The sequence below is a fragment of the Lepidochelys kempii genome, chromosome 18 (genome assembly GCF_965140285.1).
Source record: "Lepidochelys kempii isolate rLepKem1 chromosome 18, rLepKem1.hap1, whole genome shotgun sequence".
Taxonomy (NCBI): domain Eukaryota; kingdom Metazoa; phylum Chordata; order Testudines; family Cheloniidae; genus Lepidochelys; species Lepidochelys kempii.
Genome location: NC_136397.1, coordinates 12,559,823 through 12,585,964, shown reverse-complemented (window position 1 = coordinate 12,585,964; position 26,142 = coordinate 12,559,823). Strand labels below are relative to the sequence as shown.

The following is a 26,142-nucleotide window of genomic DNA, read 5'->3' as shown; positions in this document are numbered from 1 at the left end:
GCACTCTGCCAGAATAGCAATGCCCATAGCACTTCTGCTGCTAAACTTTCTAGCGTAGACAAGTCTTCTCCCTACATACATGAACTCCTGACCAATCAAACTCAGTAAATCTTAAACAAGCTGGTGCAGACCCACTGTCTCCTGCATGAACACCCCATCTCTGTTTTCCATTTATGTATTAGATCAGACACTCCAGTGATGATCTATACCACATAGTTTGACTTGGGCTCCGTCTCCCAGCCTTCTGTAGATATTTTGCAGTCAGTTCCAAGAGCTACAGATTGGGCAGCCCTGTGGTTTCACATTGCATTGCATAGAGTAGGAGGACTTGTGGCACCTTAGAGACTAACCAATTTATTAGAGCATAAGCTTTCGTGAGCTACAGCTCACTTCCTCAGATGCATATCGTGGAAACTGCAGCAGGCTTTATATATACACAGAGAATATGAAACAATACCTATTCCCACCCCACTGTCCTGCTGGTAATAGCTTATCTAAAGTGATTTCCAGCACAAATCCAGGTTTTCTCACCCTCCACCCCCCCACACAAATTCACTCTCCTGCTGGTGATAGCCCATCCAAAGTGACAACTCTTTACACAATGTACATGACAATCAAGCTGGGCTATTTCCTGCACAAATCCAGGTTCTCACATCCCCCCACCCCCATACACACACAAACTCACTCTCCTGCTGGTAATAGCTCATCCAAACTGACCACTCTTCAAGTTAAAATCCAAGTTAAACCAGAACATCTGGGGGGGGGGGGGTAGGAAAAAACAAGAGGAAACAGGCTACCTTGCATAATGACTTAGCCACTCCAAGTCTCTATTTAAGCCTAAATTAATAGTATCCAATTTGCAAATGAATTCCAATTCAGCAGTTTCTCGCTGGAGTCTAGATTTGAAGTTTTTTTGTTTTAAGATAGCGACCTTCATGTCTGTGATCGCGTGACCAGAGAGATTGAAGTGTTCTCCGACTGGTTTATGAATGTTATAATTCTTGACATCTGATTTGTGTCCATTTATTCTTTTACGTAGAGACTGTCCAGTTTGACCAATGTACATGGCAGAGGGGCATTGCTGGCACATGATGGCATATATCACATTGGTGGATGTGCAGGTGAACGAGCCTCTGATAGTGTGGCTGATGTTATTAGGCCCTGTGATGGTGTCCCCTGAATAGATATGTGGGCACAGTTGGCAACGGGCTTTGTTGCAAGGATAAGTCCCTGGGTTAGTGGTTCTGTTGTGTGGTATGTGGTTGTTGGTGAGTATTTGCTTCAGGTTGCGGGGCTGTCTGTAGGCAAGGACTGGCCTGTCTCCCAAGATTTGTGAGAGTGTTGGGTCATCCTTTAGGATAGGTTGTAGATCCTTAATAATGCGTTGGAGGGGTTTTAGTTGGGGGCTGAAGGTGACGGCTAGTGGCGTTCTGTTATTTTCTTTGTTAGGCCTGTCCTGTAGTAGGTAACTTCTGGGAACTCTTCTGGCTCTATCAATCTGTTTCTTTACTTCTGCAGGTGGGTATTGTAGTTGTAAGAAAGCTTGACAGAGATCTTGTAGGTGTTTGTCTCTGTCTGAGGGGTTGGAACAAATGCGGTTGTATCGTAGAGCTTGGCTGTAGACGATGGATCGTGTGGTGTGGTCAGGGTGAAAGCTGGAGGCATGCAGGTAGGAATAGCGGTCAGTAGGTTTCCGGTATAGGGTGGTGTTTATGTGACCATTGTTTATTAGCACTGTAGTGTCCAGGAAGTGGATCTCTTGTGTGGACTGGACCAGGCTGAGGTTGGTGGTGGGATGGAAATTGTTGAAATCATGGTGGAATTCCTCAAGGGCTTCTTTTCCATGGGTCCAGATGATGAAGATGTCATCAATATAGCGCAAGTAGAGTAGGGGCTTTAGGGGACGAGAGCTGAGGAAGCGTTGTTCTAAATCAGCCATAAAAATGTTGGCATACTGTGGGGCCATGCGGGTACCAATAGCAGTGCCGCTGATCTGAAGGTATACATTGTCCCCAAATGTGAAGTAGTTATGGGTAAGGACAAAGTCACAAAGTTCAGCCACCAGGTTAGCCGTGACATTATCGGGGATAGTGTTCTTGACGGCTTGTAGTCCATCTTTGTGTGGAATGTTGGTGTAGAGGGCTTCTACATCCATAGTGGCCAGGATGGTGTTATCAGGAAGATCACCGATGGATTGTAGTTTCCTCAGGAAGTCAGTGGTGTCTCGAAGGTAGCTGGGAGTGCTGGTAGCGTAGGGCCTGAGGAGGGAGTCTACATAGCCAGACAATCCTGCTGTCAGGGTGCCAATGCCTGAGATGATGGGGCGCCCAGGAATTCCAGGTTTATGGATCTTGGGTAGTAGATAGAATATCCCAGGTCGGGGTTCCAGGGGTGTGTCTGTGCGGATTTGATCTTGTGCTTTTTCAGGAAGTTTCTTGAGCAAATGCTGTAGTTGCTTTTGGTAACTCTCAGTGGGATCAGAGGGTAATGGCTTGTAGAAACTCGTGTTGGAGAGCTGCCGAGCAGCCTCTTGTTCATATTCCGACCTATTCATGACGACAACAGCACCTCCTTTGTCAGCCTTTTTGATTATGATGTCAGAGTTGTTTCTGAGGCTGTGGATGGCATTGCGTTCCGCATGGCTGAGGTTATGGGGCAAGTGATGCTGCTTTTCCACAATTTCAGCCCGTGCACGTCGGCGGAAGCACTCTATGTAGAAGTCCAGTCTGCTGTTTCGACCTTCAGGAGGAGTCCACCTAGAATCCCTCTTTCTGTAGTGTTGGTAGGGAGACCTCTGTGGATTAGTATGCTGTTCAGAGGTATTTTGGAAATATTCCTTGAGTCGGAGACGTCGAAAATAGGATTCTAGGTCACCACAGAACTGTATCATGTTCGTGGGGGTGGAGGGGCAGAAGGAGAGGCCCCGAGATAGAACAGCTGCTTCTGCTGGGCTGAGAGTATAGTTGGATAGGTTAACAATATTGCTAGGTGGGTTGAGGGAACCATTGCTGTGGCCCCTTGTAGCATGTAGTAGTTTAGAAAGTTTAGTGTCCTTTTTCTTCTGTAGAGAAGCAAAGTGTGCGTTGTAAATGGCTTGTCTAGTTTTAGTAAAATCCAGCCACGAGGAAGTTTGTGTGGAAGGTTGGTTTTTTATGAGAGTATCCATTTTTGAGAGCTCATTCTTAATCTTTCCCTGTTTGCTGTAGAGGATGTTGATCAGGTGATTCCGCAGTTTCTTTGAGAGCGTGTGGCACAAGCTGTCAGCATAGTCTCTGTGGTATGTAGATTGTAATGGATTTTTTACCTTCAGTCCTTTTGGTACGATGTCCATCTGTTTGCATTTGGAAAGGAAGATGATGTCTGTCTGTATCTGTACAAGTTTTTTCATGCAGTTGATAGATTTCCACTCCATACGGCTAAATGCAGTGCCTTGCATAATGACAGGTTTCAGAGTAACAGCCGTGTTAGTCTGTATTCGCAAAAAGAAAAGGAGTACTTGTGGCACCTTAGAGACTAACCAATTTATTAGAGCATAAGCTTTCGTGAGCTACAGCTCACTTCCTCAGATGCATATCGTGGAAACTGCAGCAGGCTTTATATATACACAGAGAATATGAAACAATACCTCCTCCCACCCCACTGTCCTGCTGGTAATAGCTTATCTAAAGTGATTTCCAGCACAAATCCAGGTTTTCTCACCCTCCACCCCCCCACACAAATTCACTCTCCTGCTGGTGATAGCCCATCCAAAGTGACAACTCTTTACACAATGTGCATGACAATCAAGCTGGGTTATTTCCTGCACAAATCCAGGTTCTCACATCCCCCCACCCCCATACACACACAAACTCACTCTCCTGCTGGTAATAGCTCATCCAAACTGACCACTCTTCAAGTTAAAATCCAAGTTAAACCATCCTGGCCACTATGGATGTAGAAGCCCTCTACACCAACATTCCACACAAAGATGGACTACAAGCCGTCAAGAACACTATCCCCGATAATGTCACGGCTAACCTGGTGGCTGAACTTTGTGACTTTGTCCTTACCCATAACTACTTCACATTTGGGGACAATGTATACCTTCAGATCAGCGGCACTGCTATTGGTACCCGCATGGCCCCACAGTATGTCAACATTTTTATGGCTGATTTAGAACAACGCTTCCTCAGCTCTCGTCCCCTAAAGCCCCTACTCTACTTGCGCTATATTGATGACATCTTCATCATCTGGACCCATGGAAAAGAAGCCCTTGAGGAATTCCACCATGATTTCAACAATTTCCATCCCACCACCAACCTCAGCCTGGTCCAGTCCACACAAGAGATCCACTTCCTGGACACTACAGTGCTAATAAACAATGGTCACATAAACACCACCCTATACCGGAAACCTACTGACCGCTATTCCTACCTGCATGCCTCCAGCTTTCACCCTGACCACACCACACGATCCATCGTCTACAGCCAAGCTCTACGATACAACCGCATTTGTTCCAACCCCTCAGACAGAGACAAACACCTACAAGATCTCTGTCAAGCTTTCTTACAACTACAATACCCACCTGCAGAAGTAAAGAAACAGATTGATAGAGCCAGAAGAGTTCCCAGAAGTTACCTACTACAGGACAGGCCTAACAAAGAAAATAACAGAACGCCACTAGCCGTCACCTTCAGCCCCCAACTAAAACCCCTCCAACGCATTATTAAGGATCTACAACCTATCCTAAAGGATGACCCAACACTCTCACAAATCTTGGGAGACAGGCCAGTCCTTGCCTACAGACAGCCCCGCAACCTGAAGCAAATACTCACCAACAACCACATACCACACAACAGAACCACTAACCCAGGGACTTATCCTTGCAACAAAGCCCGTTGCCAACTGTGCCCACATATCTATTCAGGGGACACCATCACAGGGCCTAATAACATCAGCCACACTATCAGAGGCTCGTTCACCTGCACATCCACCAATGTGATATATGCCATCATGTGCCAGCAATGCCCCTCTGCCATGTACATTGGTCAAACTGGACAGTCTCTACGTAAAAGAATAAATGGACACAAATCAGATGTCAAGAATTATAACATTCATAAACCAGTCGGAGAACACTTCAATCTCTCTGGTCACGCGATCACAGACATGAAGGTCGCTATCTTAAAACAAAAAAACTTCAAATCCAGACTCCAGTGAGAAACTGCTGAATTGGAATTCATTTGCAAATTGGATACTATTAATTTAGGCTTAAATAGAGACTTGGAGTGGCTAAGTCATTATGCAAGGTAGCCTGTTTCCTCTTGTTTTTTCCTACCCCCCCCCCAGATGTTCTGGTTTAACTTGGATTTTAACTTGAAGAGTGGTCAGTTTGGATGAGCTATTACCAGCAGGAGAGTGAGTTTGTGTGTGTATGGGGGTGGGGGGATGTGAGAACCTGGATTTGTGCAGGAAATAACCCAGCTTGATTGTCATGTACATTGTGTAAAGAGTTGTCACTTTGGATGGGCTATCACCAGCAGGAGAGTGAATTTGTGTGGGGGGGTGGAGGGTGAGAAAACCTGGATTTGTGCTGGAAATCACTTTAGATAAGCTATTACCAGCAGGACAGTGGGGTGGGAATAGGTATTGTTTCATATTCTCTGTGTATATATAAAGCCTGCTGCAGTTTCCACGATATGCATCTGAGGAAGTGAGCTGTAGCTCACGAAAGCTTATGCTCTAATAAATTGGTTAGTCTCTAAGGTGCCACAAGTCCTCCTTTTCTTTTTGCGAATACAGACTAACATGGCTGTTACTCTGAAACATTGCATAGAGTGAATCTCATCACCTGAGTCTCTTCCTACTTGCCTCTCCACATACACAGAGGGACTGATCCAAAGCCCAAGTAAAGTCAGTGGGTATCTTTTGTCATGAAGGCCAATGGGCTTTGGATCAGGCTCATAGAGCAGGAGAATGTACTCTCTCACTGGGTAGGAATTCCTTGTAGGGTAAACTCGTCTTCTGGGAACTCGCTTTTCAGAGGATTTGAATCCTATTCAGAGGACTTGCTTTTCTTCTTTTTCAGCCAGTAAGGTTAGCGATATCAGGTGGCTCAGTTTACAGTTTGTACAGTCTTGTGTTAGTTATATTGCTGCTCTATATACTATATTGCTATTTACCCCTGGTTTTAATAAACCCACTGACTGAGCCAATGTTTGCAAACCCTCAGCTTTTACTAGGGGTACAGCTGGAGCAGCGGGGACATTTTAAAGCAGAGAGAGCCAGCAAGAATCAATGTCCTTGAGTCCTAAAGGAGGCTAGCCACTGAGGAGAAGAGGTTTCAGAGTAGCAGCCGTGTTAGTCTGTATTCGCAAAAAGAAAAGGAGTACTTGTGGCACCTTAGAGACTAACCAATTTATTTGAGCATAAGCTTTCGTGAGCTACACCTCACTTCATCGGGTGTTTCTCTAGGTCAGGAGAAGGATTTATCACCCTTTGGGCTGGGGCCCTAAGAAGTCAGGCAGCAATGGAGGGATGTGCAGTGACATTTGAAAGGCCCTGGTCCTTTAGGAATATGCACACCAAGAGCTTCCAAAAGGGTCTGGCCTCAGGCAGGATGTTTTTTGCACGCTGGCTTTTAAACAATAGCGTTTGCACCTGCAAAAATCTTTCACTGTCACCTTTGATTTGCAAGCCAGGAGGGATGGGCGCAGCCATGCGAAGGGGGCTGTGCACAAAACGCCATGTCAGTGGGTGGGTGTGCGCTACCTGCCTGGATCCCAAAGGTCACCCTGGAATACGGGGCAGGTGGCCAGCCGGGCCATGGCATCCTCCCTTACCACAGTCTGGGGGCAACCGGCATCCACACTCCCTATTACTCAGCAACCCCCAGCCCCACTGTCCAGCCCCAACACTGCCTCTGTCCAGCCCCAGCCCCCCGGCCAGCCCCACTCTCTGTCCACCTGGAGTCCCGGGGTCATTGCCCCACGTTCCCGGGTCCCCCCTGGCCGGGGTCCCTTTCCTCGCGGGGAGGGGGTTTCATTCTCCCTCTTTAGGGGTGGGATGACCGACCTCGGGCGGGGGCGGCTCTGTGCATCCCCCGGCGGGGAGCCCCCGGCCGCCCCAGCGGCAGTCACAGGAGGGCGCAGGGTCCCCCCCCGGGGGCAGAGCCAGCCCCGCAGCGCCCCGCCCCCGCCCAGCCGGGCCCACGTGAGACGCTTCCAGCACAGTCACGGGTGCAGGGCGGGGCTGCGGAAAGTTTGGAAACATGGAGGTGCCCGCTGTGAACCTCAAGGTACCGGGAGGGGGGACGCAGAGGCTGCGGCTCAGCGACCCGTGGGGGTGGTGCTGGATCTCCCGGGAGGCTGCGGAGCTTGAGGTCCCCTCCCCCGAGGCGTGTGTAGGGGGGGGGTCTCCGTGCAGCGCCGAGCACCCGGCAGCCGGTTAGCGTAACCCTCCCCCTGCTCCTGAGCCCACGCGAACGACGGGGCAGACAGCGGGGCTGTCCTAGGGGCACAGCGCACCCTCTGAGCGGGGGAAAGAGCTAATCTCACCTGACCTTTACGGTCCTGGTGCATAGCCCTGAGCCCACCGCCCCCTTTCTGTCCACACACAGATCAGTCTGACTCCGGGCCCCAGGCACTCAGGACTCCCGCTCCTAAGGACGCTGCTAGGGAGGTGGGTCAGAGCCTGGGTCGCCCTGTAACTTGGGTCCAAAGTCTGTCATTTTTTAAAATGTAGACATAGCTCAAGCTGAAGACCCAAACCAGCAGGTCTGCGTTGCACAGCAGGGCTGTGTTAGCATGGCTGTGAGACCCCTGGGGCCAGCAGCTTTCAGTCCAGGTTTCAGGGCAGTGTGGATGCTCAAACCCTGTTTTGGGTGCAGTGTAGATATGCCCCTAGGGAGGCTACTCTCTAACCGCATAGATGAGGACACTTCAGACTGGAGGGTGGCTTTTGTTTTGACAATCTCCCCGTAAAGATCCCATGACTCTTGCTGTTGACCAAGCATTTGCCCAAGCAAGGATCATAATTCCCCCTCTGCTGTAGGATGCACTGGATACAGATGCCCCTGGCTGTGCACTCTGGAGAGAGCTGCATTTGCACAGTACAGTGTGACTTGTCACTCTCTCGCTGACACTGGATGTTGGTTTTATCAAAGATAGTGACTCATTCTCCCCTCAGAGGAGCAAATTTTTCTGTGGCTCAGGAGGGAGCCGCAGTCTTGGGGGATGGGTGCTGGAGACCTGCTTTCTCGCTCAGTCTGTTTTTGTCTTCAAACCTCTGCAAGAATTTCCCATGGCTCCAGCCGATGGTGCTTCTAATTTGACTTGTGCCAACTAGAAGCTTGGAGGCCAGATGGGGTGCTGGGATGAGAAACTGGACTAGGACTCTGCCCTAACAGAGCTGGCATGTGCCAATCGGTTTTGGGGAGAGTGCAAAGAAGTTCCTTAAACTCTGTTACATTCCTGTCATGTATTTGTGCCACCCAGGACAGGGTCTTGTTGTGCCAAACATCAGAAAACATGCACGTTTCCTTAAAGAAAGGAGGGAGTATTTATAACTAAGTTTCCTTCTTGCAACATTAACCCAGTTTGTTGTTAACCCTGTCATGCATTTCTGACCTACCCAAAGCTCCCTTTAACTACAGGGCAAGTTCTGGGGGCAAGAAGACTGCAGCAGAGACAATTGGTTAATTAACTGTGTTTTTTAGCGGCCAACACTTGATCCAGGATAAAATTGTGTACAAGTTTTCAGGTTCAGAATAGGCTTGGCTGCTGTTGGGCAGAGCATTTTTGGAAGTGAGCCAAATAATACTTAGTCCTGCCTTGAATAATACTTAGTCCTGCCTTGAGTGCAGGGGACTGGACTAGATGACCTCTCGAGGCCCCTTCCAGGCCTCTGATTCTTTTCTGGCTTTGTACAGCTGAAAACGGCTATGTATTTTTAAATTGTAGGGCATAGTTTCTAATCTTCAGGGCTTGAAACCTTTACTGGATAGCTAGTGGCCAGAGACAGATGCCAATGAGAGGCCTCTCCCAGTATGGATCAGAGTCAACACCTTGGTGAGAAGCCTGTCCTCCTTGGAGAAACCCCAGCTGCCAGGAAAGGGGAGGAAGCTAGAATTCCTCTGCGGGGGGGTGAGTCCTTGGACTCTGCTCAGGGACTCTTTGAACTGGTGTTTGACTTGGCTGTCTGATAAATCTGAGACTTTCCGCACATTTTCACCGCTGTAAGAGAGCAATGCCTTTCTCCTCAGAGCTCCCTGGCTGTTAAGTGGTGTTGAGGTCTAGTTTATCTTTCCCTACCCTCCATTTTATTTTTGGTATCCTGTTCTGCATTAATATCTTCAGGCCCTTCCTCAGCTGCTTTCAGCTTTGCCCAACCTGTAGCAGGAATGAAATTGATATGTATCTTGTCATTTTTGTTGCTCTCTGAGGGGTTAGGAATAGCTGTGAAATTAACCACAGTCCTGTTAATTTTACTTGGCTGAAGCTTGAGGAAGTTAGGGGAACCAGCACTGGAGCGGTCAGCATACAGACTTGGGAAAACACCCCTGGTTAAGTTTGCATCCCGAAGGCTGAGTTCACAACCATAAACTCTAGTTGCTTTTATGTGGCATGTTAAAACGGAAGTTTAGATTTTACAGGTTCGTGGCTTCCCGCTTCCCTTTCCAAGGAAAGCTTTTTTCACTTGCTAGAGGCAAGTAAGGAAATGGTGTTTTCAAGCGCTGGTCATGTGGCTTGCACATTGTGGCGTTTTTAGAACAGTGAATTCTGGGTGACTTTTACTATGGATAGTCAGGGCTATTGTGAGAATTTCTGGTGCTGGGGAACACTTGAAAGATCTTGCTCTAGTCCATGTTTTTAAAGTCTTCTTAACTTTGTTGTCTGAGCACCATAAACACAAAGCATAATAGTGAGAAACAAGGACATCTAATTAAGATAGTAAACAAAACATGGACTAAGTATTGGTTGTACAATGGACAGGGGGGAAAGCTGTTTTGAATTAAATTTGTCTCTTTAAAGTTTGGCTCCGCTAGGCCTCCTTGGGAAGCAAGGGCCCTGGGAATTATCTTGGTGGCTTTTTTTTCTTAAGTGACTTCATAGGTGCTGGAATTTGAAGTGCGGGGGGTTCTGCAGCACCCCCTGGCTTGAAGTGGTTTCCATTATATATAGGGTTTACAGTTCGGTTCAATGGCTCTTAGCATCCGCACTATACAGCTTGTTCCAGCACCCCTGAGTGACTTGTGAAAACAAGCAGCGAGACAGAAATACAAACTGATATCTGTTTATCTTTAGAGTATGTGGTGCAGGAGCTTCCCCTGGTGCTGCCTTTCTAGCGTATCCCATCAAGACTCCGGTGGGAGGATGACTAGTTCCCTGTATCTCTTCACCCCTGTTGTCTCTGTTGAACCTGCCTGTTGTGTTGTGGATCCTTATCATATTACAGTAGCGCCTAAAGGTCTTATTGTGGCAGGAGTCAAACAAATATATAATTAGAGAAATCCCTGCCCCAGAGAGCTTACCATCTAAATAGACAAGAAAGACCGAGAGTGGGAGGAAGGAAATATTATCCCCACTTCACATGTTGGGACCTGATAGAGTGACTTGCTCAAGGTCACACACAGGGAATTGGTGGCAGAGCTAGGGATTGACCCCAGATCTCCTGAGTTTCCAAGCGATCATCCTTCCGTTCAGCCTGGAAGCCTTTAAAAAGGAAGCGTGGGTACAGGGGCTCATCCAAAAACCTTTCCACCTTTAACGTCTCTTTCACTTCTAGACGGAGGCTTAATAATGGAGTTTGTTTCATTAGAGGAAGACATTTCAGCCATCAGGGATTAAATCTTTGAGCAAAAAGAAGGGAATTAATCCTTCCCACATCCCACTGTAAGAGCCGGCCTGCAAAGTGACTTGTGTAATCTGGTATAGGCGAAGATACCATTAGACATGTATTCTTGACACCATACTGATTTAAGATGCTGTTCTGTACTGGACTGAGACCACCAACTAACCTCACAGCTGTCAGAGAAGGATATCTTGTCACTACCAGCCAAGCCTAGTAACCAGGAAGGAAAAGGCCCCATATTGCATTGCCAGTCCCCTAAAACGGTCAGTCCTGGAATAGCAAGGTTCTGACCCTCCCTCCCTCCCTCATCTGTGTGGTTAAGCATGCCTCCTAATTTAATAACTGCAATATTGGAACAGACAACTTCGGGGTGGGGGGGAGCTACCTAATTATGTTAAATGGTGAGGTGTTAGGGGGTCTAGTGAGTATGTAACGTGCAATTAAATTCTACATAATTAAGAGCTGCTCTGATATTGTGGTAGTCTCTTGAGTAAATCCTATTTGCATTTCTCCTTTTTATACAGGCACATCCTGTGTTTTACTGATTAGCAGCTTCCGTTTGGTCTGCAGGGTGAAATGGGGGAGAAGCAGCATTTTGTAGCCTTTCATGAACAACTGAAATAAAAATCAACATTAAAAACCTGTTTAAATGGCTTTTGATGTTGTGACAAAATCCAGCCTACCCAGCGTTAATGCTTAGTCGCAGCTATACCAAGGTATTGCATCTATACAGGAACAATATTGCATCTTAAGTCGTACGCACTGTGATATCTAGGCAGAACGGGGTAAGGTAAGGATGAGGGGCCACTTTTCATTTTGAATTTCCTGGTTTTTGCTTGTTTGTGTTGCAGCTTTATTGGTTATTCACATTTTTAAAAGCAACAGTCTTTGCATTAAACGAGAGAGTGGAGGAAAGGTCTTATGACCAAGGCACGGTGCTGAGATCCAGGAGAGACCAATAGCATCTCAGAGCTGTCAGTTTGTCCTGTGTTTGCACAGCCCCTAGCACTAGGGCGTCCTGGGGCTCTTAGGTGCTACAGTAATACAGATAAATAATGACCCTGGGTTCAGTTTCCAGCTCTGTCACAGCCTATCTCTGTGACCATGGGCAAGTCACCTCACCTCTCTGTACTTCCGTTTGTAAGGTGGTAATGCTACGACTTCCTTTTTCCATCCTGTCTCTTAGATTGTTTTCTGAGGAAGGGAAGTTCCTTTATTGTGTTTATGTGGTGTCTAGCACGAAGCCGAGCCTTGAGGCCTCTAGGTGCCCCCGTGAACAAAGAATGACACTTTAGTGTATGCGTTACATATTAGATGGATCAGTAAATGCAATGAGATCAGAACAGTTCTGCGCCCAATCCCTACAATATCTAGACATGCCAAAACCGTTCCTAAATTTGAGTGTAATGCATGTGGAATGTAAGGGCTAGATAGAGACCCACTGAGAAGTCCCAGTGATTTCAATAGGCCGATTGCTTGCGTAAGTAAAGGTATTGCCATGTGGCCCTAAATGATGAAGCGTGTTGGGGTCCATGTAATTTTCATTAAGCACCTCTCTCTTACGATACCTTTAGTGATTGAAAACTCTGAAATGAGATCTGGAAAAAAGTGTTGCAGTCAGTATGAGCTAATTGATTGCATCTTCGATTTTTTTCCCCCTGTGGTTCTACATTGAGGCTTGTCGTGTTTTAGAGAGATTCCCACCCATACCTTGTACCAATGGAACATACGGCCTGTGGTTATCTGCAGGCCAAACGTGTCTTAGGGAGCGGTAACGGAGCCCAAATTGTTTGGACTCAGCAGGTTCAGTGTGTCCTTTCTCATCCTGCTGTTAGTTCAGAAAGAGTGAAGCTCTGTTTGTTTCAAAGCAGCTGGTGGAAGTTCACAGTGGAGGCTCTGTGCACCTTGCCCAGCTGTAAATCAAATTAAACACAAATGGCAAGAAAATATCCTGCAATGCGTGGAGAATAAGAGTGTCTCCTTGGTTACAGAAGATCTCAGATCACCAGTAAGAGAATGAGCAGCACAAGCATTTGCTTTGTTATAAGCTCCTATCATCTCTCATTTGCCTAATTAAACACAATGGCAAGAGCCATTCATGTAAATATTTGTATTGTGACACTGCTTGGAATGTCATTGCCATGCAAGGAGTTGGGACCTGATTGTGTAAGTTACTGAGCACCCTTCCATTTCCATTGACTTCAGTGAGAGTGGAGGGAATTCAGCACCTTGCAGGATTGGCCCTGGATTTTTTAGCAGGCATCTGGGAAGGCTGAATGTCACTGTTGCTGTCTTTGGACCTGGCAGGGCTTCGCTGGGGCTGAGCTATGTCTCTGAACAGAATGGCAGGAGGGGAAGGGAAAAAAAGTATTAAACCCTCTGTGCCAGCAGGCAGGGACTTCTGCTTAGAGCTGATACAAAATGGCCTTGCAGTGGGAGCTGGGGCCCCCGGGCTGGAACACCTATTCAGTGGCGTTTTAAATGTGCTAATCAAGTGTCAATCAGATTGCCAGGCTTTCTGTTCAAACTGTTTTCTGGTTCCAAAAATCAATAACCCATTTAAAAATCCTAACCAGGCCCTGGATAACCTGCTCAAAGAGGTAAGAACAGTAACAAACTGCGACCAGATCGGAAAAAGCCCAGCAGCAGAGGCCAAGGGGAATGGCTGTGTCCATTCTGCAGCTGCAAACCAGCTCTTTGAACTGTTTATTTCTATGGCCTGGCTGGCGCTCTTTGCTTTCCTTGCCCTTTCAAGCCAGAAAGTACCATTTCACTCCAGTTCTCCACCATTTCTCAGACTTGCTGACCTGTCTTCTCTCTGCTCTCCTGCAGGCAATCGTTCTGGTGCACTGGCTGCTCACGACATGGTAAGTCATTTGTACGCTACTCGGACCTGGTGAGAAGAGGGGGTTCAAGAGAACTGAGAATCGGCTTGTGATGGGTTGGGTCAAAGAAACTCCCTCAAGAATGTCACTAGATGTGCTGGGATCCCACTGAGAACAAACCCCTCTGCCAGAAAAGGCTTCCCTCCACTTCCGTCTTGCTGAGCTAGATGCACCAGTCTGCTCCAGCACTGACCAAGAGGTTGGGCCACGCTCTCCTGCAGTTCACAGAAATTAAGATTCACTTAGCCCAGGAGTTTCTCAGTTAACAGGGACTTTCCCAGCACCCAGTATTCAGTCTTTCTGGGAGCCTAAGGGTATGTCTTCACTACCCACCGGATCGGCGATCGATCCATCGCGTCTAGTCTAAACGTGATAAATTGACCCCTGAGCGCTCTCCCGTCCACTCCTGTACTCCACCGCCGCGAGAGGCGCAGGTGGAGTGGACGGGGGAGCGGCAGCAGTCGACTCACCGCAGTGAAGACACCACGGTAAGTCGATCTAAGTACGTCGACTTCAGCTACGTTATTCACGTAGCTGAAGTTGCGTAACTTAGATCGATTTCTTTCCCCCACATCCCCCAGTGTAGACCAGGGCTAAACCCTGAATACATCCATTTTACTCTGTATAAAGTTTATACAGGGTAAACTCATAAATTGTCTGCCCTCTATAACAATGATAGAGAGAGATGTCTTGCTGTTCGCTCCCCCAGGTATTAATTACTTACTCTGGGTTAATAAACAAACATGATTTTATTAAGTATAACAAGTAGGATTTAAGTGGTTCCAAGTAATAACAGACAGAACAAAGTAAGTCACCAAGTAAAATAAAGCAAAACACGCAAGTCTAAGCCTAATACATTTAGACACTGATTACAGATGAAATCTCACCCTTAGAGATGTTCCAATAGGCTTCTTTCACAGACTGGACTCCTTCCTAGTCTGGGCCCAATCCTTTTCCGACCAATGTTGTAGGTTATGGCCTGGGTCCAGCAATCACTCACACCCCCGTAGTTGCTGTCCTTTGTTCCAGTTTCTTTCAGGCATCTCTTTGAGGTGGAGAGACCATCTCTTGAGCCAGCTGAAGACAAAATTGAGAGGCTTCCAGGGCCGTTTATATTCTCTTTCTTGTGGGCGGAAACCCCTTTGTTCTTTTGTGCAAAATCACAGCAACAAGATGGAATTTGTAGCCACCTGGGCAAGTTACATGTTCATGAATAATTCAGCTTTTTGCTGGCCGAAGCCATTGTTTACATGTTAGTTTGAACATTCCCAGGAAAGCTCAGATGTGGATTGGCGTCTTCCAAAGTCCATTGTCAGTTAAGTGTTTCTTGATTGGGCACTTACTGAGAATAGTCCTTTCTCAAGAAGCTGACCAAATGCTTCACTGAGGCTACTTAGAATCAAACACATTGAGATACAAGTACATAGCCAATATTTATAACTTCAAATACAAGAATGATACACACATACAGACAGCATAATCATGACCAGCAAATTACAACCTTTCTATAGACACCTTACTTGACCTCCTTTGTACAAGTTTTGGTGCAGCTATAGGACCTTGGTTGCAACAATGATCTATATGGTCACAGTTCATGTCAGTAACGTCACACAGCTGTTTTAGTGTGGGGGGAGCACTCTCCGCACAGCATTGTTCTCTGCCTGGCTATAATATAAGCACAGCATAGTGGCATTGGTATGGACCCGGGGTGGCTTCGCTCTTAAATCATGGCCTTGCCCCACAACCCTTTTCACAAGTGGAGCTGGGTCCTGTTTGGGTGGCAGCATAGGGCAACAGCCAAGGAAATGTGTCTCCGAATGACTCACTGATGACTCTTCTCTCTGTGTCGGTCCTGGCTAGTGCTCCAGCGTGGTGCTGGGGGGACCTTGCTGCTGGGGGTGCTGTCTTTCAGATGCAAGGTAAAAATGACCAACCGCACGGAACTTAACACTTGGCTGGTGTAAATCGGTTTTGTTCTGTTGGCTTCGAGAGAACGACTTGGGAATCAGGCCCACGGCTTCCTGTCTATCTCCTACCTACTTACATGGCCTCGCAGGAGGGCTGCCACCGACTCAGCAGTCCCTTGTGCCCGGAGTTCCCTCTGTGCCGGCCACCCTCCACTCTTCTCTCCCTCTTAGAGCCACTCACAGCCTCTCCACAGCCTTTCTTATAAGTCCTGCTGCCCTCCACTTGGGGCTGCATTAATGACCCCCAACGGTTCCACCAGTCGAGCCCATCACCACAATCCAACAGTTCGCACTTAGCTCTGGCTCTTCTGCCGTCCACACAGAGCTCGTCCCTTGCCACAGCCAGCTCACTGCTGACTCTCCCTGGAGTGTAGCCTTCTGGTGGTGGCTTCCTTCTCTTGCCAGCATCTCCCCTGTGCTGAGGAAGAAGGCTGATTATATACTACCTGCCTCAAGAAAGCTCCTCCTGATTGGCTGGAAGAGAGGGGTGTCCTGACCCATCCTACCCTACAGGGCTCCTGATCCCGGGCCCTTAAACCCCAAGACACTGTTTCTTTTCCTCCCATCAAACTCCTAATTCCCTGGGAGTGCTTCCTCTCTTCTATTACCTGGGTTTTTCCTGAGCCTTTGCTCATTCCAGCTTCTTGGAACAGGGTGTTCATATGGAGCTCTACTTCTCCCTTCTGCAAGTCCCCTTCCAATGGAGCTACCCTGCAGGACCTAGATTCCCCAGGGCTGGGTTCCTCCAGCCCCAGAATCAGATGAACACCCACCCGCTAACAGAGCAAGTCTGAGTGGACCGGGTCAATCAGCACACTCAAGCTGACCCCCTTATATGTCCCTGGACTCAACGGGCTGGGTCAAGCAGCACTTTCAACTGCCACCTTTATATGCCCCCCCGTTCGCATTACAATTGTACTGGTAGTAACCCACTCGATGAGCAAACCCCACAGTATTTGGGATGCTACAGGGATCTTTAGCTTAGGTAAAAGAAGCGTTGCTGCAGAGTAAATGGGGAAGCTGAAAACACAAGAGTAAAGTTCAGAGAGAGAGAGAAGCAACTAGCTTAACCATAAAGTTATTTACTGGATAATCGTGATAACTACACAAGGAGGGCTAAACAAACATAAGTTACATTATTAAAGGTTAATACCTGAGGTAGAAAAGAGAACAGAGAGAGAGAGGGAGGGATCTCACCCACTCCATGAGGCTTGAACTGGTCAGGGTTCCCAGGTGATGGTAGCTCAGGGTCCTGAGTGCTGGAGACAGGCAGAGCCCCCAGCACAATCAGTCAGGAGATGGAGTCCCAGTGGAACTGATACAGAGTTTGGGTCCATGCATCAGAACACTTACATTAACATAGTTTGGGGTTTTTGTAGAGAAACAACAATGGTTCAAGGGAGAACACTAGATTTGTTTATGGGTAAACTGATGACTCAAGGGTTTTCTTTAGGCTAGACAATAGGAGCTGATCACTCTTGGCTATGGGTGGTGTTCCTTGCAGGAAGCTCACAGTGCAATTAGGCTGCTTCAGTATTTTGGATATCAATCAAAGATTCATTACTAGAATTGGTCTGATAACTGTTGAGCTGGGTGTGTGCAGGCGTAGGTTCATTAGCATCTGGAGCAGAGATCCCCCATGATGCAGTGCTTCCCTGCTTTTCTGGTCCCAGAGTTCAGTGCGGTTCTCTGTTGTCCATTCTGTATGCTAATGGAGATGTCTCCCTGTCCCATCTTTCATGCAGATGAGGCTAGGGGAGTGGCCTCTGTTCTCCATTCTGTATACTAATGGCGATGCCTTAATCTTGTCGCCCTTGTCAGGAGGAGTCTAGGTGTGTCTCCCAATGCCCTTCACTGCTCTCTGCAAGTCTTTTCTCTGATCGGTTTTGGTTCAAGCAAAGACTGTTGTGTGTCTTTCATGAGTCAGACAGGCTAGATACTGTGCCCTGGTTCCCCAAGAACACAGAGCTGACTGGTATCAATACATTTTAACTTTTTGAATCTCAACTTCTACTGTCATTAAATAATTAGTCTGAGTCCCTCCATAATTTCCTGCGACTGTGGAAATTTAAATGGATAAAAATAAAAAAGCTTAAAAATAAACATTGATATTTAGCTGTTGAAATTATTAAAAAAATGAATTCTGCCAAGCATGCATATGTGATTAGATTTTTAGATGTAAATAAATCTCCATAACAGGGTGGAGGTAAATATATAGCTGCAATGGAGGCCAGCTGGGAACAATGTTCTGAACAAACGTCAAGAGACCCTAAAGAAACTTGCCTTTTGTTTAAAATCCTAACCCTTTGTAGGGGATTTGATTGTGTGAATTGCATGTGAGTGCTGTAGTAAATGCTTGAGCTTAATTGGCCTCATAGCTGATGTTGGGATGATAGATATAACTCTGGGAAAGGTGAACTGAGACTGCAGGGGAATCATCCGCTTCTTGCGGGTGTTGATACAGAGATCCTGTAGTAGCAAATGGAGAGATCTTGCAGTAGTAATTCTTGGCTCTTACTCATGATTGATCCAGACAGCCTATAATTCCTATATATATAGAATTCTAGGGGTGGGGAAATAATCTTTTCATATTGCTGGAGTCAGTTATTAGGATAACCCCGGAGTCTGAAGCGCAGGGGAAAACCCAGCATATTGCTGGAACAGATCTAGCATTCCGTATCGAAATCTTGCAACACAGAGATCTAAGGGGGTTGAGTTCCAGTGGTTAAACTCACACTAGTCACATCAGACATGTTCTGAATGGTTTTTTTGTGCCTTGTTTGCCAGGGGATGCTTGGGGCTTCCGCCATCCTACGCATGGGGAAACTTCACCGTCCTGGCAGTGGGGGTTTGGGCAATTGCTCAGCGAGAGTCCATCGATGCAATAATCATGGTAAGTCAGGGGGCAGGCACCTTCCTGAACAGGCTCTGTAAGAGGGTGTTGTGGGGAAGACGTCACTGCTTTTAAGGAGAGGATAGCAAAAATTCCTGAGAGTCTAGTCCACTTTTCAGCTGTGCTCAGAATTGAAAAGGGCACTTCCGACTCTCAAGCGGCCAGATTTTCAGAATAGCTCAGCTCTCATTTAGGCACCGAACTGAAGGTCAAAAGTGTTCAGCACCCATTGTTTCCAGTGGGATCTGCTGGGTGCTGAGCACTCCTAGCTGAACCCCTTAACCTTGCATCGTGTTAAACTCGCAAGAAAAAAAAGATGATGATGCCACCACCACCACCACGGCTTTAAAACAAACCACAAGTGTTCAGCTTGTTCGTAGAAATAAATGGGACTGCCTCTTTGAAAGGGACACGTTCTAATTTAAAAAACAGTCTCTCAACTTTTTGCCTACTACTGGTAGAAGTAAGACCAAAGATGACTATAACTGAAACATGGTGGAGAGAATATTTTCTCCTTTTTAAGTCTTGTGTATTTGACAGCATCTTGTCGGGTCAGTTTCAGTGTTTCCCCTGGATATGCAGTTAGTCCTGTTGTTCCCTCCCATTTGTGCAGGCCTTTCAAATGATGATAAGGGAAAGAAATATTTTTTTAAAATTAGGAAATTTGATTGTGAAGCCACAAAAATTGGCAGGGGGACTTAGGCAGGTGTAGGACAGGGAAAGTACTGTTAACTTTTTGAATTAACTAGGCCCTAATCCTGGAAAAACGTACCCACATACTTATCTTTAGGCATTGTGAGTGATCTTATTGAAGTCTATGGGATGAATTACAGCAGTAAAGTTAAGTATGTGTATAAGTCTGATGTCCACAGTTCAAGAAGGACTAATAAATTGGAGAGGGCTCAGAGAAGAGCCAGGAGAATGCTTAAAGGATTAGAAAACCTGCCTTATGGTGATAGACTCGAGGAACTGTTTAATGAGGGAAAATTAAGAGATGACTTGATACATTTATAAGTACCTACATAGGGAATACATATTTGATAATGGGCTCTTTGGTCTCTCTGACAAAGATCTAACAAGATCCTATGGCTGGAAGTTGAAGCTAGACAAATTTTAGACTGGAAATAAGGCATACATTATAACAGTGAGGGGAGTTAACCATTGGAACAATTTACCAGTTCTCCATTAGAGACCATTTTAAAATCAAGACTGGATGTTTTTCTAAAAGATAGAATCTAGTTCAAACAAGAATGATTTGGGGTAAGTTCTATGACCTGTGTTATGTCAGACGTCAGTCTAGATCAGGGATGGCCAACCTGAGCCTGAGGAGGAGCCAGAATTTACCAATGTGCATTGCCAAAGAGCCACAGTAACACAGCGGCAGCCCCCAGTCAGCTCCCCCGCCCCACCCTCCAGCAGCACCGCTTATCAGCACCTAACCCTCCATCCCTGCGCCTCCTGCCCGCCGCGATCAGCTGTTTTGTGGCGTGCAGGAGGCTCGTGGTGCGGGGCGCAGGAGGAGGAGCAAGGGCACGGCAGACTCAGGGAAAGGGGCGGGGGCCTTGGGGGAAGGAGGGGAGTGGGGCTGGGGCCTGGGGCAGAGCCAGGGGTTGAGCAGTGAGCACCCTGTAGCACATTGGAAAGTTGGCATCTGTAGCTCCAGCCCCGGAGTCGGTGCCTGTACAAGGAGCCGCATATTAACCTCTGAAGAGCCGCATGGGGCTCCGGAGACACAAGTTGGCCACCCCTGGACTAGATGATCTGGCCTTAGACTCTATGGTACATCTTTAGAGAATGCCTGCCAGGAGCTGGTTAACTTAATCTATTAAGCGACAAAAGTTTTTTATTTTATTAACACAGAATATTAAATCTGAAAATTAAACGAATGTAATGTACTCTCTGTGCTTGGGCCTGGATACCACAGTGAGGGGTGGCAGTATAAAAGCACTAGGATAGACCATTAACACTACATGCTTGCTCTCGGCATTTCACTCAGCTTGGACAATGCAGAGAAGCGACTCAGTTTCACTTTGCCTCTCATGTGCTCGCACAAAGCTACGGTTAGGGCCACAACCACTTCAGAGGAATATTGAAATCCTCACATATGGTATTCTTTTAAATCCAATACCACCTGAGTCCCTCATTGGAACTGCTACTGCAGTACAAATATGAAATTTGTGTCCACCTTAGACATGTCAAACCTCATTTCGTACCAACGGCTTTTGGACCTAGCCTGACTTGGCAAAGAGTCCCACTGAAGATGCTGATCTGCTCCCTCCCAAGCTCAAAGTGCTGAATGTATTTTAAAAATAAATCTCTCTCTTACCCTGGAAAATACAAATGAGAGGGAAAAACGGTCCCTGAGAGGTGAGGAGAGATAATTGTAAATATGAGACCGAGTCATCCTCTTAGGAAAATCCATCTTTTACAGGGAAAAGTGTAAGGTGTTAAGAGATGAGCAGGAAGGGGGTGAGACACCTGTCAAGGGGGTGTGGATTCCATATGCTAGACGCCACCATGGTTACAATTTCAGGCTGGCCTGGAGGTGAGGTAAGGTAAAGTAAAGCCGGTGGCACGTGAATGCAGGTCTTCAAGGATGGAGACACGTTACATCCTGAGACTCTGATTTCCATTGTTTTGGGCTGTTTGGCTCTTGGTGGTGAATCAGATTTCCAATCAATGTCCTTGTGTTTCTGATTTCCAGTTCCTGACTGGCTTGTTGATCACGATCCTCCTGGACATCATTAACATCAGCCTCTTCTATCCCCGGGGTAGCTCTCTGACTGACCTGCAGCGCTTCGATGCAGGCATGGCCATCTTCAGCCTCCTCCTCAAACCCTTGTCATGTCTCTTTGTCTATCAGATGTACCGGGAGCGTGGGGGAGAGTACGTCGTCAACCTAGGTAGGAGGCCACACATCCATGTAGTCTGCCCTTTCCTGTTGTCAGTCTGAGCTTATTCTGCCTTCTGGATCCTTCACGCCTGCTCTCGGTCTGGGATACGCACAGCTGGATTCTGCCTGTTCTAGTGGGTCTCTCTCTTGCCCAGTCTGTGTTCTCCCCTTGTCCCCTTCTTGTGCTCCCACTTTGTCTCATGCTTTGTGGATTTTTTATGTTCTCCCTCTTTTCCCTTGCAGACCTGGAGTCCTCGTCCGACAGCCGCTTTACCTGTGACGGTATTGACTCCAGTGGTATCCCCCTTGTCCGGCGTAACTGAGCTGCCTGTCTCCTCTTCCCTTTCCCTTAGCTGTGTGTGTTCCATGGTCGGGCTGGAAGCCTTTGTGTCTTTCTTCCTCACCGACTAGTTCTGTTCCCGCTGGCTGTGACTGGGGCAGAAGGAGGGAGGAGAAGGGAGAAATGAAAGCATGTTGAGAGAACGGGGGCAGGATGTGGGGTCAACTGAGCATAGATATGAAAGTCTGGCTTCTCATCCCAGCCTTGCTGTGACACCTTGGGCAAATCATTTTAATCTGTGCCTCAGTTTCCCCTTCTGAAACATGGGGCTAATATGTTCCTCACTGGGGGGGGGCAGTTCTGAGGAATAGCTGATGTCTCCAATGTCCTGGGTAGGTGAAATGTGTCTCTAGTTGACAATTCCTCAGTGACCTCCTCTGAGACAAGAGCGTGTTAGCTGCTGTGAAATGACCTTCTGCAGTGTGTACAGGGCAAGCCCTGAGTCTGAACTAGCTGGCTTGCAAATCCCCACTGAGCTTCTCTTTTGTGGCGTCCTTGGCAGAGGGTCCTGCAAACAGAGGCTGCAAAGCGAATTCTGGTCCTGTTGGACTGTGCCAGTCATTAGTCTTACTGCTGCCCTCCTCCCCCTTCCTGCAGAAGGTACCATGCACTTTGGAGCCTGCTTTTTGCCTCCTAAAAAACCTCCTGAACAGCGGCTTTCCACCCTCGTCTCTTCGGAGAGCAGCTTGGGCTAATGCACCACTCCACCGCTCCTGGCTCTGAACTCCCTGGCTGCTAGGAAAGTGGAGATGTGTTAGAAGGTCCTTGCTTTGCTGCTTCTGTGCTCCTGCAGAGGGTAAGGCCTCCCATGCAAGGGAGCGCTGTAGTATCCAGAAGATGGGATCAGCTTGGGCACCTGGGGATGCCAGCTGCAGGATGCCAGTCTCATCCCACCTAGTGTAATGGGGAACAGCTTTGATGCCTGCCAGTCTCTCTCCTGCCATGCTGTTAATGAAACTGCAAGCAGAATGCAGAGATGCCAGCCCCCGTGGGTTCTCAGCACAGTCTTGCCAGGCATCTTGGCACAAGCCTCGTCCATCAGCTGCTTGTTGTGCTTATAACCCAGACGTAACCATCTACTTGCTTGCGGCAGGAAGAGTAGGTGTCATTGAGCAATGAGTGCTGTTCCCTTCACCTCTCCAGGTTTTCGGGGCTATCCCTTCCAGCCCAATGGTGAGCCCGGGACGTGGATCTCGTCTCTAGCCCTAGGCATCTCCGTCACTAGACCGAACTCAATAAAAACGGTAGCACTAGTTTTCTGCGCTAGCCCAAACTGGCTTCACTGCAGCCTTTCGGTACAAGGTGTGAGTCACTGATGTGAGGTTAACACGTTCACCAAACGCCCTTCCTGTTAGCTTTTCCTTGTGGCACCTTCATGCCACTAGGTCTGTCCCATCGCAGTGCAACTATCCCACTTTGTTCCACTTATGTATTTTCCTGGTCACTTCATAGTCGGTTTCGTTCTATGCAGAATAGCCGTCTGTTGCTTGGCAGCTCCCCCAGCCCCCTGCCTGCTTTCAGCAGGAGTTGTCACATGTGTCAGTGACTAGCATTGATTTAAATAATTTTCTATCTCATGATAGTTGATCAGCCTAGATAGACAAAAAGCTTCTCTCTTTCTCTCGTTGCACCGGGACTGCATCACGGCTCTGTAAGATGCTTAACACAGCAAACCATGTTTGTAACATAATCAGGGCACGGTTGTATTAAAAGACAGTGCCTGAGTGTGATACACTTTGCTTTGTAACTCAGAGATATGAGGTGGGCTTATTAGGAAGAGAGACTGATGGGTGAATCATGCATTCAGCTCTTCACTGATTTCCACCAGCCAGACATTGTGCCCCTGGTATTCATGTATTGCAGCGTAGATTTAGTCTCCCCTGGCTCCCACAGGAAACTGTTCAAACAAGCTGAAACAAACAGTAATTGTGGGTCTGGCTATTCGACTCAGCTTCATGGCTGCAAGAACAGTACCTCTCAGGGAATGAAAAGCAGCCCTGGCTTGTTGTTCTGAGTGAGGATCTAGGACTCATCACGTCCACCTATTAAAATTATTTTGCTTTGGAAGCCTTGGACCAACCCTTCTCCAGCTTGTTCCTGGTCCCATACGCCTTCCAGGAACTGTCTCTCTGCATAAGTGTTAGGCCCCTTCTTCATGAGAAATCTAAAGTTGGACTGGAGGCCACTCTTATAGCATGATTGTACTACACCATTATTAAAACACCTGACACGCAGTTGTAACTGTAGAGGACCTTGGGGAATCAGTGTTTGTTATTCAGAGCTAATGGCAACAGTGAGGGGTCTAGAATTAGCCATACTGCAGCCGCACGCTGGTCTGTCCCTTCTGATATCCTGCACCTGGCCATTGCCCGTTTCTGCTTCAGAAAAACTCGTAATGCAACTGGCAAATGGTGCATTGCTAAGCAAGGAGGTTGGGTGAGGGCGTTCTGCCTGCCCCCCGTGCTAATTGTACTTGGAAGGAAGAGTGCTTTTATTTGAATGAGCATAATTACAAGTAGCATGTGTCACAAAATTCCTTGGGTGCAAGGAGAGCAAGGATGCAATGAATGTGATGCAATGCTGAACTACGTTTATTTGACTTCCTGAGCTGGCACTGTCTGAAAGCATCATCTATTCCTCCCCATGCAGGTTTCCTCAGCGTGGGCCGGGATCGCAGCTCATACCAGTCGATTGATCAGCAAGATGCGCCTTGCCCGTACCCTGATCTGGACAGCAAGCCAGCCCCACATCCTTTCTGAGGCTCCCCCTTGCCAGAAACAGAGAGCAGGATCTCACTGATGTCCCCTACCCAACAACAAATTAAAAACTACCCCTCCCTGTTTCCCCCCCCCCCCCATTGGAGTAGGCTCTAAAATGAGCAAGCAGGAGAGGATCTAATTTTACTCTCCTCCCTTTGAGCATCCATCCCTTCCTGAAGGTGTTTAGGTGGACTGGGTCCTGCAGTGAGTTCAGAATGTCCTGGAGATGTCAGTTTAAGAACCACAGGTCTGTCTAACCCTACCACGCCCTGCCCCACAATGTCACTATTGTCTGAGTAATTGCAAGAACCTCCCCTGTAGTCTCCCAGATCCAACGCTCTGCAGCTCCTGCATCAGTGATACACCCCGCTACCCAAGATGTTCATGAAGAAGCTAGCGTAAAAGGCTCTTTTAAATGTCCATCTGATTGGGCAGCAGTCTACTGAGCCAGTGGGGGTGACGTTGGTCATATGGATAAAGCTCACAAGTGATTACTGCTGGTGTTCACAGAAACTCTCCAGTTTCCGTGAGGTGTGGTGGATGCTCATAAAGTTGTGTTCATGCTGGTAACTGCCCAGGCTAGCTGAGAGTAATTGCACACAGCTGGGCTGAGAGAAGGTGGGTCTGCGGCCCCAAGGAGTTCCTATGCTCCCTCTGTCTAGCCTTGGGTTTTCATTTGTTGTGTGTATGCAGGTTTCAAGTCCACAAGGACCCTGTGCAATGACTGTTACTTGTGCATTGTAAATATGTTGTGCCTTAAAACACACTTTTTGCCTTCACTTGGCATCTAAATAGAACTTAATTTTTTTTTTCTAAAATAAAAGGAGCACCTTAGCACTGACAGAATTCTGTGTTAAAAATTACACCACTCGCCCCACTGCCTCATCTGTAATGTGGGAAATTCCTGATGAGTTAGAATTAAGCCCAGTGGCATGGGAGAGTGATAAAAAGAGAAAAACAGGCTTTTATTTCCACTAGGTTTCTGGTTCAAGTCCAGCACGGGCCCTTGTGGGGAAGTTTGCATTGTAGTTAATCAGGGTGGAGGGTATGATGTGTCTTTCTGGGACTGCCACAGAAATAAAGGTCTGTCTCATGTGGGTATCCCATTTTAAAAAGATACTGCAAATCCTCTAACCATCTCTTGTATTCTATTTATTATTAATCATCAGACTTCACATTTTTTCGAGTGCCTTTTGTGGGCAAATCACTGCGGCTTACAAACAAATCACAACATTCCTGGAAGGCAGGAGCTCCGTATTCAACAGATTGCTAAAGGGACGCAGAGCGCCTAAGATCCCTACCCCAGCTCACTCCGGAAATCAGTGGCAGAGCTAGTGATAAAAGCCTGCAATCTTGGCTACTAATGATTTATGCTGATAATTAAATAACACTGTCAAAAGAGACCCCTTATTTGAATATACGCACAAGTGCCCTTGTATTCAGATATGCTAGATGTAGCAAAAGTGAACAAATGTAGCCCACCCCAGCATGCATAGCGCTGCTTCGGCTCTGAATGCAGGCTTTACTCTGTGCCTGCAGGAGTGTACAAAATCCAGGATTTCCCAGAGATCCTCCTTT

At 47.3% G+C, this 26,142-nt stretch overlaps 1 protein-coding gene across 3 annotated transcripts; it reads left to right on the top strand.

Moving 5' to 3' along the window:
• Positions 1-7,172: 7,172 nt before the first annotated feature.
• On the top strand, positions 7,173-25,410 carry AGTRAP (angiotensin II receptor associated protein). Of its 3 annotated transcripts, none has more exons than XM_073316408.2 (6): positions 7,184-7,273; positions 11,352-11,543; positions 13,660-13,694; positions 18,467-18,572; positions 21,277-21,475; positions 24,455-25,410. In XM_073316408.2, exons 2-6 carry the CDS (start codon positions 11,520-11,522, stop codon positions 24,562-24,564), a joined length of 474 nt encoding a protein of 157 aa, XP_073172509.1. In that variant the 5' UTR covers positions 7,184-7,273; positions 11,352-11,519; the 3' UTR covers positions 24,565-25,410. The 3 variants fall into 3 exon arrangements, with proteins under 3 accessions (XP_073172507.1, XP_073172509.1, XP_073172508.1); XM_073316407.2 differs by lacking the exon at positions 7,184-7,273 and adding an exon at positions 15,573-15,631 and having other exon boundaries at positions 11,543-11,617; XM_073316406.2 differs by lacking the exon at positions 11,352-11,543 and having other exon boundaries at positions 7,173-7,273.
• The last annotated feature ends 732 nt before the right edge of the window (positions 25,411-26,142 follow it).

What these genes read in the sequence shown, in the direction of transcription:
- AGTRAP (XM_073316406.2), top strand. Translation starts at nt 7,247, where the DNA reads ATGGAGGTGCCCGCTGTGAACCTCAAG. An exon ending in CACTGGCTGCTCACGACATG is followed by an intron (nt 13,695 to 18,466) that starts GTAAGTCATTTG and finishes CTTGTTTGCCAG; the next exon opens with GGGATGCTTGGGGCTTCCGC. An exon ending in AGAGTACGTCGTCAACCTAG is followed by an intron (nt 21,476 to 24,454) that starts GTAGGAGGCCAC and finishes CTCCCCATGCAG; the next exon opens with GTTTCCTCAGCGTGGGCCGG.